Genomic DNA, 13456 nt, shown 5'->3' with positions numbered 1-13456 from the left:
TATTTTTAGAATTTTAAGTTTACAGAAAAATTATGTAGAAAGTGCAGAGATTTATGATATATTGCCATGCTCCTACACACAATTTCCCCTATTAACATCTTGCAGTCATACTGTATGTTAGTTACAATTGATAAAACAATATTGATACATTATTGGTAACTAGTGTCTATAGTTTCCATTATGGCTTACTCTTTTTGTTATACAGTTCTTTGGGTTTTCACAAATAAATAATGTTATCTACCCTCCATTTTAGTATTCCTGCTGTTTAGCCACTTTGCCAGCATTTGATAGTATCAGTTTTTTGGATTTTAGACATTCTAATAGGGTGTAGTGATTTAACAAATTTTAATTTAAGTAGCTACATGGGCCTATTGGAAAGTGCAGTCTTGGATTATTTTTCTTTTCTTGATAATATTTGAGAGCAACAGTTAGTTTATCTTAATCCATTGTTTTGGTTAAAGTTTTTATTATATTGTCAAATAATAATGGTGATAGCAAGTATCCAATCTGGTTCCTGATTTTGGTTATACATTTAGTGTCTTACTATTTCTAATAGTATTTTCTATTTTAAGCAAGTGATCTTTGGTCTGTTAAGGTAGCGACTTCTATTCATTCATTTAAAGTTTTTAACAATTAGTAAGGGCTGCAGAATTTTGTCAGAAATTTTTCAGTCTATTGATGGGAACACCTTTTTTCTCTTTTCAGACTGATCTTTGATTTTATTATCAAATCTCAAAAACCTAGGTGTTACCAATGCTTAATAGAAGTCAAATTCCTTACATAAGGCCTTCTTTTGTCTTATCCAGTCCACTATTCTTATTTATTTCTTGCTATCTTTGTACTTGAACCCTTTTTAGGCCAAATTGCTTGCTACGTTTCAAACAAACCTTTTCTCCTAAATGTAAAGTCTTCCCTTAAGCTGTTTTCCTATTGAGGGTGGCCCCTATGTATCAAATTTCTATCCATCTTCCAGGTTTAGCCCAAATGCTATCTTGGTTTCCCAGCCAGAAATAACCTCTTCTTCCTCTTAAATATTATAGCACCTAATTTGTATCACTAATTTGGATAGTGTGAAATGATGGCCTGTTTATACACTATATTGCTTTGGCCTACACATTTTTTTAAATGTGAGATAAAATTTTAAAATGAGTATTTTAACAATACTATGATATATCTCAAATTTTAATTTTTAACAAAGCAGTGCATTTTTTTTTAAGACTTATTTTTTATTTATTTCTCTCCCCTTCCCCCCCGCAACTCTCCCGTTGTCTGCTCTCTGTGTCCATTCGATGCGTGTTCTTTGTCCGCTTCTGTTGTCAGCGGCACGGGAATCTATGTTTCTTTTTGTTGCATCATCCTGTGTGTCAGCTCTCCGTGTTTGTGGCATCATTCCTGGGCAGGCTGAACTTTCTTTCGTGCTGGGCGGCTCTCCTTATGGGGCGCACTCCTTGCGCATGGGGCTCCCCTACGTGAGGACACCCCTGCGTGGCAGGGCACTCCTTGTACGCATCAGCACTGCGCATGGGCCAGCTCAGCACAGGTTAAGGAGGTACGGGGTTCGAACCGCGGACCTCCCATGTGGTAGATGGACACCCTATCCACTGGGCCAAGTCTGCAAGGCAAATACTATTACAAGACTTTTAATAAGGATAATAATCTCTGGGCTCCCCATCTCCAATTCTCATTTCCTTATGGAACCATTTTCAACTCTTCTGGGTGTTTCCTCTGATATTTGTTTTCATACTTCTAAACAGCATACATATGCTGCATTTTCATTTTTTTTCTAATTTGAGTCATTGTCCATTGAACTTCTATTTTAAATAAGGATTTTTCTCCTTTATACCATTCTTCCCACCCATATACACATATAGCATTCCCCACCCTCCTAATATAGTTATGTCACGATTGTTGGTTTACATTATTATGATCACAGATGAACCATATAACTATCAACGTTTCCTTTCTTGTATAATTTTTTTGCTTTTCCTGGAATAATTATTGCTTCATTTTTCTATTGCTTAGTTTTCTATATACCTATCAATATTTAAGCATCAAATTTCATGCCAGAATCAAACAACAAAATACTCTCACTACAACCAAACAAATAAGGTAATCTCAAAAAGTCCTATATTTTTCTCCTAGAGCAGGGGTTCTTAACAAGGGGTCTGTGAGCTTGATTTGAAATTCAAAAAAACATTTTTCTTGTAGGGACGTGTTGGTGTGAGTGTGCTATATTTATTAAATAATTGACAGTATAGTGTGGACTTAATAAGGAGTCCGTGGTTTTCATCTGACTGGCAAAGGGGTCCATGGAACAAAAAAGGTTAAGAACCCCTGTCCTGGAGCCTAAGACTGGTTGGTCCCTGGGCTTTCTGAGGGTTCTGTTCCAGTTAGATGCATACACCTGGCGTCCACAGATCTAAAAACCTAGCAAGGGAAGGAAAGTCTTAGTATCCAGAATTCAAACTTTGCCTCAATTCTCTTAAATTAAGTCCTCCCATGGAATGGTCCTGGTGCCTCAGAGCCTCTCTGATTTAATCTTTCCAAAAGCGAAAAGAGAATCTCCTGTTTCTTAGTCTCTTGCCCTCCTTCAGGCATTGGCTGCAGCTTCCTCTGCTCTGCCTATTCTTTAAGACACACCCATGTGCTTTCTATTTTTAAAATTATTGACATCTCTTGATGCCATCCTTTTAAATGTCTTCATTGTCATTTTAGTGAGATTTGGGACACACGTATCCAGCCTGCCATGTCTAGTGGGAAGGCTCTTGCCCTCAGACTCACAGCACCTGTAAATGCACTTATTACATTTACAGGCCACTCCCTTCTGGGCCCTTTATACTGCTCTTTCCGTCCTGACCACTGTAAAGGTATTGTAGGGATCCATGTCAGTTTCTCTCATATTCACTGTATCGAAATACACCTTGCACAGCTTGCAGATGGAGTTAATAACCCATGAAGGGGTAAATGAACCCATAAAGGGAATACTTCTTTAAAAAAAGATTGAAGGAGCACAATGATAAAGCTCTATCTACTTAAATCAAATCCCACTGTAATGCAAAGATTGCTTGAAATGAACCCAAGAATTTAATATCTCTCTGTTCAGCTTTCATTATTAAAGCAGAACTTTGTTGTGCTTGTGGTGAAGAGAGCTGAACCTTCAAAATAACCAGCAACAAAGCTATGAGAACATGCTGTTTTATCAGAGGTGGGGATCAGAAGGCTTTTCGCTGGAAACCTGGACAATCTCACTTTCTCATCATGCTTGTTGGCTCTCCTTTGGAAAACCTAGTCATGGCCCATCTCATCCCCAGTCTCACCAACTGTCTTGCTTACTTTCAGAGTCAAATGGTATTCCATTTATTATAATAGCTTAGCACTTTAAATAGCACAGTTACTTAGGATCTAATTACAGCTTCACACAGGGCACACTTGCTGCCCTTGCCACTTGAGCCCTAAAGAAATAGCTGCGGTTTCTAGTAATGATTTATATTTATGACCTCTTTTGAATATTTTAAAAGAAAACTCTCTTTTTCTTTAAATACGGGGTTGAGTAGTATGCATTCAGGTTCCTCTATCAAATCATTGATATGTAGCTCCATTTACCATTTTTGTAATGAACATATTTTCATTTTTATTAAAAAAAAACACCTTTAGAAAGTATTTTCATCAGCAAAACTGGATTTATAGCCAACTTTTCAGAGATGCATCTGTATTCTTGAAAGTCATTGCTGTGTTCAAACCAAAAATGTATATGCTTTATTGCTGTGTTTCTGTGACTATTGTACAGATTTGAATAGTATGCTAGCAAAAACTGTTATTATCGATCTACCTCGCTTCATTTATTTTTTTTACCCAAATTAACACAAAGTTCCTCTTATATTTATATTTATAACATTTTAGAGGTCATAAAATATAGTAGGAAAAAAATCTCTGGAACTTGTAGTAAAGAGTCCTGGGTTCAAATGTGGGCTCTGCCACTTATTGCTTGTATGACTTTGAGTGAGTTCTTAAACTATTTGAACCTAGTGCTTTTCATCTGTAAGATTATTGCAATATCTGTATGACTTATCCTCACTAGGTAGTTATTAAGATCCAATAAAAAGTCTGAAAAACATTATACAAATTAAGTTATTATATAACTCCATGAAGGTAACCTAGATTTTGTCATTAATCTGGTATCTTAATGGCTAAAATCAATCCATTTTGTCAAATATTTACTTTTCAAATTATCGTTGAAGATCCTCTAAAAGCACAAGCATATTTTAATCCAGGAGGACCCTAAGTCTTTAAGACTTATACTAGTACCAAACCTTGCACAATCTAACATACTGGGAGAAGGATGATCAGCAAAGAAAATAAATAATAACAATAATGATTCTCTTAAAATTCAGAAATTTTACAGTGCAGTTTGGATTGCTCAAATGCTGCAGATCTCAGTTCTCTCTCCAAAGCTAGTTAGTGTGAATACATCAAGCTAACTGTAGTCTCAAAGATACTGTTGGTGCAAGTTTGTTTCCCAGAAAAAAATAATTTGCAAGATAATTATCTAATTGATGGGTTTTCTATTTGTAAAGGTTTTAAACAACTGTCATATCAACTTGCCTCTTTTGCTCCAAGCTGTGATTTATGTGTACCTCTCTTCGGCATATGAGCTAACAATCCTTTCTTCATTTTATCTTTTATTTAGCCTGTGGTGGTGTTTGGGACAACATTACATGCTGGCGCCCTGCTGATATAGGAGAGACTGTCACAGTCCCCTGTCCAAAAGTTTTCAGCAATTTTTACAGCAAACCAGGTACTGCCTATTTGTACTGACTTCTTGTGTTCCTTCAGGGTGTTCATTTCGGAAAGTGTCATATATTTTTTCCATTAAAGCAGTAAGAAATAAGATCATCAGTTCTCTTTGGTGAATTCTGGCTGTTCCCTTGCACTGAGTAAAATCGTGGAACAGCTGTAACCACTGGGTGGTGGATGTTAGTTTTAGGGAGCAGGAGAATGTCGAGCTTCCCGCTGGGGTCCACGGCAGACAAAACGAAGGAAGAGCCACGAAGTCACGACAGGAGAAAAGCCAGAGGGAAACACTTGTGCAGTGCGCCTCCTTTGGCAGAAGGAGTCAAATATGCAAACAGATAAAAACCTATGCACCCAGAGTGTGGGCACGATGGCAACCACGACAAGGGGGGACAGTTGACTTTAGACGCTGTTGAGACTACAGGATTGTATTCATACATATGGATTTGGGTTCTCATAAACCTTCACAGCTACATCCTCCAGATAAAGAGAGAAGTAAGGACACTTGTGTCCCCTTGGCCAATTAATGACTAGGACAATTGTTCCTCATTTGCCTCGCAACAACTGGCAACTATTGAACTGATTCTTTTCAGTCCTCAACTTCCCACCTTGCTTGACTAGTTTGGATATTGCTTGAATAGTTGCGGTTTTCTCTGAGTTAGCCACAGAGACTCAGAAGGTGCTGATTTGGGGCTGGAGAGGAAGCCTCCTCTTCCTCGTCTGTTTCCAGGATTTTCTCTAGGCAGGTATGTTTGCATTTGTGCTAAAAAAAAAAATCTCTTAGCTCATTACTGAAAAGGTAGTTATTTTGTTTTATAAGAGATCCAGATTTTCATAACATGAAGAAATCTATTGGAAAAAAGAGGAAATACATCTGGAAAGCAGAAATGTTTAATACCTAGAGTACTGTAGAGAACTTATTTGTGTCTTGGGCATGTTACAGGGTAAAAACTTTGAGAATTAGTAATATTGACGTGCTTTCAACAGAGTTCTGAAGGACAGATTGGGGTAGAAGAAAAGGTGATTCAGAAAAGAAGGATCTCATTTCAAGTCTTCCTAGGACTTGCCTTGAGCCATTAGTGTTAATTTTCCTAATCGTGAGTTAATCAGCCAAGAAGTGGCATGAAGGCTAGATTCATGCTTGCCTTAGCCTCACTGATCATTTCCAAGTTGGTGAGCCTAAATAATTTTAGAAAATCTAAGCTTTAAAAAAAATCCCCATCTAATTAGTAATACGACTGCTGAATGATTTGGGTTATAAATATTCTCCTGGAAATTCCAAATGAATTGGCATATACTTAAGGCTTTTCCCTATCTGATAGTGTGATTGATGGTTCCCAGAGGAGCACATGAGCAGCCTGACAATTTTCAAACTGGCAAACAGCAGAACTGCCATGCCCAGGCCATCTGTTGCACCCAGCTCAGTCCCACCCAGGAGCAATCTGGGTCAGCCCAGGGGCCGGGCCAGGTGTGAAGCTGGTTCTGCTCTGAATTATTAGGCCACCCTCTAATTTGGAGAATGAAAATTCTCAGTCTGTTTTGGCTTAAATGCTTGTCATTCTTCCTTTCCAAAGCAGGGAACCTGACACCGCCTTGCTCTTGGTTTTCCCTGTGGGGAATGTGTCTATGGTGAGGAAATTTGCCAGTTTCCTTAGGTCTGGATTATCACAGCTAAATGGTCTGAAATACATCTGTTTCCACTTTTTCAATTGACCAGAAATATGAAATATGAGCTGACCTATGCCAGCTGTTGACTGATGGAGGGATGAGGTGTATAGAAGTCTATTTAACAGAGCATGTATAGCACTTAGAGGAACACCCGGGCTTAGTGGGGCTGGACTGGTATTGTATGACAGGGCTAAGGGCTCAGAGATGAAATTCAGCAGTGATGAGTGGGACGTCTTGCAGTCAGATTAAAGAATTGTAAGGCCTTAAATCTGTACATTTACAAAACACTTTTTACATATGCTATGTTTACCCCTCACAATGACCTGTGAGACAACTGGGTTATCTAAGTATGCACAGTAATAATTTCAGCCTACAATCACAAATGTTCCAGAAATGGATCTATATATTTTTAAAACAAGTTATTATCTCTTTTGACCTTCCATCCCTCAAGACAGGCAGGGCACTTGCGGGCTTCTCCTTGTATTGGGCAAAGTTTGGGGAGGGTGGGCTTATGTATTGTTAAGTGAGGGAGAGGGTTTCTGGCTATTTGTTATTACAAGCAGTCAGTTCCCTGGCCCTCTGTTGTTTCTAAGCCGGGTGAAACTCTGGAATCTTGTGATGTTGCCTCGGATCCTTTCTCCAGGGTCCTACAACTCCCCTGTGGCAGTGTTAGACTGAGGGATGCAAAGCCAGGCCTGGGTGGGGAATCGTGTTCCAGGGTGAGAGGAAAGCTGTGGGAACTAGGTGCCATTTCGTATGTCCTACCATATCCCTTCCCCCAGGCAAGGAGCTAAGTCCTCAAAGGAAAAGGGGCAGGGATAAGGAAGCAGCGGTTACTTATCTCTGCTATGGTACTGTCCTTTTATTTCACAGAGGTCACAGACAGCAAGTGACAGAAGACTTTTTTAGTGCCCTATCCGCTACATCACAGAGACTACATCACAGAGACTAAGAACTAAGACTAAGTTCTGCTCTTTCTTTTTTCTTTTCTTGACATATGTTACATGGTTTTAATTGCCCACAAGCTTCATGATCTCCACCTACCAGGCTAAGTATAGGCCATGTCCATGCTAACAAGAGAAATAGCTCAACCGCCTGTGCTGCTTTGGGCACACCTGTGGTGCTGTGTGCGGTTCTGAGAATAATCTTTAAAAGGAGTATCAACAAATATTAACCATCACATGGATGTAATGCAGGATTTGAAGGGAACTTGGAATATTTCTTCTGAAGAATTGATGCCTCAGGGGGACATGCCGGATGTCTTCCAGTATTAGCAGTTCCACTCAGTGGAAGACAGAACGGATGCGTTCTGCGCACGGAGGGGAAAGCCGGGACAAATGGCAGGTGCTTATTAGCACGGAGGGCAGGGGCGTGAGCTTGGCAGCCAGACAGGTCTGCGTTCTGGCTCTGCCATCCTCTCTCTGAGGGACCTTGAGCAAGTCACGTACCCACCTGTGGCACAGGACCTTCCTCAGAGGGTGGTTGTGAGGCCCCTGGCGAGGGTTTAACATAGCGCCTGTAGTAACTGAGCGCTCAGGAGATACTGGCTGCTTTTATGTGGGTTTGGGTGAGTCAAGACTTTAAACGGTTAGAGCTATGCCACAAAGGACTGCGTTGTCATAGAAAGTCACCATCCCTTTGGCAGTGCCAAGTGGAGACACCCTGGCCATCGTTCCTTTATTGGGCAGGACGGTGGGCTCCGTGAATTCTAAGGGTCCTTTCAGTCCAGGCTGTTGCGATTAGAGATGCCTTAAACATTGTTCATTATGTTTAGCCCCCTCCCTAATTAAATTTACATTTAATGAGTGCTCAGACTGCTAAGTCGGAAGCTTTGGAAAGGGAGTATGTAATCAGCTTTGGGAAGCTGGGGAGGGAGGCGCCTGTTACGCACGGCAGAGTGCCCCGGATGGAATGTGGGCTACACTTAGAACGGCAGAGCAGGAGGCCCCAGGCCCCCTTCCAAGCAGACGCCTGCTGCCTCTTGCTCCCTGGCCCACCAGCACAGCCCCGCTGCCTTTCCTTGTCCTCACCCCCTTGTCTCTGCAGATTGCAAGCCTCAGGCACTGCTTCTGAAGTTCACCTGCCATTCCACCTTCCACATGTCTCAAAAGGAATGGAAAGTCAATGAGGATAAAGAACCTGTGTATGTGTGCGGGTGCGCGGGTTCACGTCCTCTCCATTTCATAGAAGGGATTATCGACTTAAAATTTTTTGAAATTGCATTTCAATGTCTTCTTTAGGTTTGTTTTTGCTCTGTAGGGAAGAAAGAGTTGCGCCTCACAAAGTGATGAGTGCATGAGTTTAGATCTCACTCAACAACCTTATCTGGTTGTCAAGTACCAAAACTGATGCAGTGAGGAGTTGGGTGTCAGGAGTCCTGTGCAGACTAAGAGCCCGACTGCCTGGGTTTGAAACTGGACCCCATCACTCATTAGCTGTGCGACTTTGGGCAAGTGACACTTCTTTAATCCTCAGCTTTCTCTTCAGTGAAAGGAGGACAAAGGGCTTACCTCATATAGTTGACAGGATTAAATGAGTTGCTACATATAGGAGCCTTAGCACCGTGCCTTACCATTGGCACATGGTAAGGGTTCAGTAAAGAGTAGCTACCGTTACTATTATTATCATAAGTGTAATTATTCCTGATTTGGCCAAAAGTGATTTTGATGGGCAAATCACTTTTTGCTCTGTGGGCTTCAGGTTTTCGGCCGTAAAATGGGAAGTTGGGACCAGCTCTTGAAGTAACCTTGCCTCTTGGAAGGCTTCCATTACCTGTGCTGCCCCCAGAATTAGCTGGCGGGGCTGACCTGGAAGCTTCCTCTGGGAGCTGGAGCAGGAGGAGGGTGTTGGCTTTGGGAATCACAAAAGCCTAAGGGATGGGGCTGTTAGTGGGTAAAGAGGGAGGGCAAGCAGCAGCGCCAGTGGCTGTGCTGAGCCCCACACCCCACTCCCACTCCCCCTCCCCCTCCGGGAGACTTGGGAACTGAGCCCACCGCACAGCATCACAAGAAGTGCTTTTGCTCTTGATTTCGTCTGTAAATCAAAGCAGATGAGCAGGGAGGCTTCTGTGGTATAGAAGAGGACGATTCTTGGGACAGAAACTTCGGCCTGCCACTCAGTACTTACACATTCTCAGGCTTGTTACTGAACTCTCTGGACCTCCATTTCTTGCCTATAAAATAGGAATAGCCATACCTACCAAGTCTGCCTCACAAGATTGTTCCAAAAATAAAGAGATCATGCGAGTAGAAACATTTGCTACATCTGAAAGCCCTAGACAGTGTGAGTCCGTGGTGCAGTGGGAAGAACAGCCACTTTAGGGGAGGCCGGCCCCAGTTTGGGCAGCACCGCTGGCTAACTGCAGGAAGTCCCTGAGACCGTGTGCTCTTCTGTGAGCCCATCTAACATCCTATCTGGAGGTTTCGGGGGAGGTCACTGGCAGGATACAGGTAATTAGTGCCTGGCTGCCTGCCCCCTCCCTTATTTTATTCATTACCATCCCAACTCCTGTTTTCTGTAGTCATCTACCAGGGTGATGTTTAACATACAATTTTGGATTATTTAGGAGCACATAATGGGATTATAAGACCAAAAATACCTTTATTTCATGCAGCTTAAGCCCTATTATGTCTTAAGAGTCATTTTTCCTCTAACACCAGTGACCAGGAGGTACCTTCACCTATACACTGTGGTCACTGTTTTATGGAGCAAGGAAGGGGTGGGTACACAGACCCAAACAAGAGAGCAGTCAGGGGTATTGGGTTAAAACTGGATAATTGGTTCCATAATGATAAGATTTAGCTATAAATACTGCTCATGGTGACAAAACGGTCCTTGTCTGTTATGAGATTTCATTCTGCTCCAAATAATAAAGTCGTAATTATAACAATTATTATTTCACTTATAATTTGTGATATACAAAATATTTCCCCTCCCATTTCTTAGGAGTTTCGTATGAAGTAGGACTTATTGGCGAAGTTATAGTGGATAAGGAAACTGAGTCTGGAGAAATTAAGTGTACACAGCTGGTAAATGACTGGGCTAGAATTCAGACACAGGACTTCTGAACCTAAGATCAAGTCTCTTGTGACTATATCATGGCTGACCCTTAAGAATTTGCTACTAAGGCCAGTTTCCGTGGACTTGCAGATCAAATGTCTGAACTTTATATTACAGGAAACATAAGCAAAAATTGTACAAGTGATGGATGGTCCAAGATGTTTCCAGATTTCATAAATGCATGTGGCTATAATGACCTTGAAGATGAAAACAAGGTAAGAGCATTCCTACCTGGTTTCTCACATTTTACTTGATCTTTTACCTTTATCATTCAGTTACATTAAATAGAGTCAGTTTCCTGATCTCAAAGAATTATTTCAGTTTACTTTCCTCTGAGTAACAGTGCTACTTCTTATTGGCCAAATTAAGTGAAGGCCTCACTTCAGTTCTGTTGCCAGGCATTTGGAATTACTGGGTTGTTTCATCATTGTTGAGAAGGGGAAAGACTGATTTTCTTTACCCACTATCAGCATGCTCCTGATGGTTGTGAAGAGACACCTGACGAGTGGCGTCTCTGCCTGCTTGAAGAGAGCTTCATTTTTGTGATTGCCTCCTGAGAGGTCTACCCTTGCTGCCATTTATGTTTCTTTATCTCATTTAAGATTCTGCTGTTGAGAAGCCATGGCAGTATTTTTTTTCCTTATCCCTGAGCCAGTAGCAGGAGCTAGAACCAAAATTAAAACATTCTCTTGCAAACTGAGAGACTCCGGCCATCTTTTGTTGAGAGGTGTCTGGGCAGTAGATTAGCTGATAGCAATTTACCTCAAACTCTTGTTCAGCCAGCGTCCAGGTTCCCTCCTTGCCAGGTCTGCATTAATTTGCCAGCATTGTTTTCAAAGAGATCTCAGAGGAGTCCTATTCTTGGTGAACCTTTTCTCCAGTGATGTTACTATTAAGTAACTGAGGACATTTTTCCTAAGCTCAACTCTGTGTCAGCCTTCAACTCTGGTAAAACTCTCTGCTCGGGAATTCTGGCTGTGTACACTTTCTCAGCACTCAGGATCAGATTGCTGTTTGTTCCTGGGCTCTCACCCTGAAACATTGTAAGATCATGGTTTATTTTATCACCAGGAAAACAGATTACTGTCTTCCTTCTCAGCAGGTCCCAGAGCAGTCTGAGGTGTTTTCATTTACTTCACAGCACTGTTGGGGATAGGTGAGCACCTTATAGACCTAAAGTCAAAGGTGTGTATTTAAATACACAATTTCCTGCATACATTGGACCCAGGGCAAGGTACTAATTATATGGTATAGACCTGAAGCCATTTTAAAGAGAGCCTTAGGAAATACCTATCTATACATATACAAATATTTCTCTACAAGCCCATGAAATGTCTGATAAAATTATCTGTTCTATATAGGTACCATTTCCCCGCTTCTCTTCCCACCTGCCCCTTTAGATGTTTGTTCCCACTCCTTACCATGTCCCTGGCTTCTCACTATCCCTGCTTCCGTCTGCCATTCCTGCCACTTAGTGACATTTTCAGCAATGTTGCTGTCAGATTATTTTTCCAGGGGAATTGACAAATCTTGCATACTTCTTTATTACAGAAGGGCTTTCTTTACTCTGTTTACATAGATTCACAATTTTAAGCTAATTCCTTTCCCGCTAATTTATTAAACCCTATTCAGGGAGGGATCCTGTGTTTTAGGCAATAGCCCTCTAACTGGAAGATAAAACTCCTGACCTATGGCCAACAATGAACACTGATGATGGTGGTGGCTGACATTGTTGAATACTCACTATGTGCCAGCCGCTGTTGTCAATATTCTCTCATTTTGTGCTGACAATAATCCTTTTTTACCTTCGGGGAAACTAAGTTTTAGAGAAGCCACATGACTTTCTCAAAGTCTGCCAGTTCCTATGTGGATCCCCATGACTGGAACCCTTATCTGTTAGACTCTGAAGCTTGGGCTGTAAATTGCAGAGCTTCCCACTGGACTGGGTTCTCCTTGAGGCAGCTGCCTGGCCTCACCCCTCCTCCCTTTGGGCTGGCTCAGGATGAAAGCACTAGCCTTGGGCATTGAACAGGTCTGCACCAGCAGCCTGGCCTGGTGACCTCAGTTGGACAGGGAGCCCACAGCGCTACACAACTGTGCTCTTCTTGAAAAAATATAGAGATTCCATTGTGATGGCCCTTCTAGGGTAGTTGAGAGAGAACCATGGTGAGTGTCAGGAAACCTGGCTTCCAGGTACACAAGATATGCTCAGTGTACCCTTCAGTAAGACTCGTGAAGCAGAGATAACTACTAATTTTGGATACTTTTCAATGAAGCCTCTCAGCAGGAACATAAATTAGACTCTCAGCTATGGAGACATGGTAAAATTGTTAAAACCTCCCTTATCAAATAAATTCTGTACTGCTGGCACCTGATTCTATCCTGTGCAGTGTTACAGTAATGACAACTGTCAGCCATGCTAGACTTTTGTAGGAAATGGAGTTTCTTTTTAAGTTGTGGTGATGTGCGTGAAGGAAAGGTCTTATTAAATATTTCTAGAACCCAGCTTCCCCTTTGTTCTGTTCTCCGTTCTATTTCTGTTGTACATAATCACCGGCATTAGCTTTTCTATGTCAAATGTATTTAACACTCTCCTCAGCAGCTCAGTTACCCTTTGGTTAAAAGTGAACGGCGTGGGGTGGCACCTCTGCTCTTTCAGGTCATCGGAAGAGATGCTTTGGATTCTGTGTCAGGGGGCCATTTAGTGCATCTGGGACACAGTGACTATAGGAAAAACACTTGGCATTTAGTGCTAAATTCCACCCTGCATATCCCAGCCGATATGTAACTTACCAACCTCAGGCCAGCTTACACATCAGAGAAAATTAGACCCAGGACAATAGACTCCATGACTTCATTAAAATTTTAACCGTATTTGAATTTAATGCACCAGAAATGTCCTCTAAATTCCCTTCTCCTTTGTCCTTGCTTTCAGTCC

The 13456-nt window shown here is 41.6% G+C and overlaps 1 protein-coding gene across 2 annotated transcripts in view; it reads left to right on the top strand.

Moving 5' to 3' along the window:
- The window catches only part of VIPR2 (vasoactive intestinal peptide receptor 2), a 158191-nt gene that overhangs the window by 38555 nt on the left and 106180 nt on the right, over nt 1-13456 (top strand). For both annotated transcript variants that reach the window (XM_004447634.4, XM_071215386.1), the window contains 2 exons: nt 4688-4795; nt 10636-10733. In XM_004447634.4, the coding sequence (XP_004447691.1) occupies nt 4688-4795; nt 10636-10733 (206 nt within the window). The remainder of the gene's footprint in view (nt 1-4687; nt 4796-10635; nt 10734-13456) is intronic.

Source organism: Dasypus novemcinctus, chromosome 5 (assembly GCF_030445035.2).
Source record: "Dasypus novemcinctus isolate mDasNov1 chromosome 5, mDasNov1.1.hap2, whole genome shotgun sequence".
Classification (NCBI taxonomy): Eukaryota; Metazoa; Chordata; class Mammalia; order Cingulata; family Dasypodidae; genus Dasypus; species Dasypus novemcinctus.
This window is presented reverse-complemented; position numbering and strand designations above follow the sequence as displayed.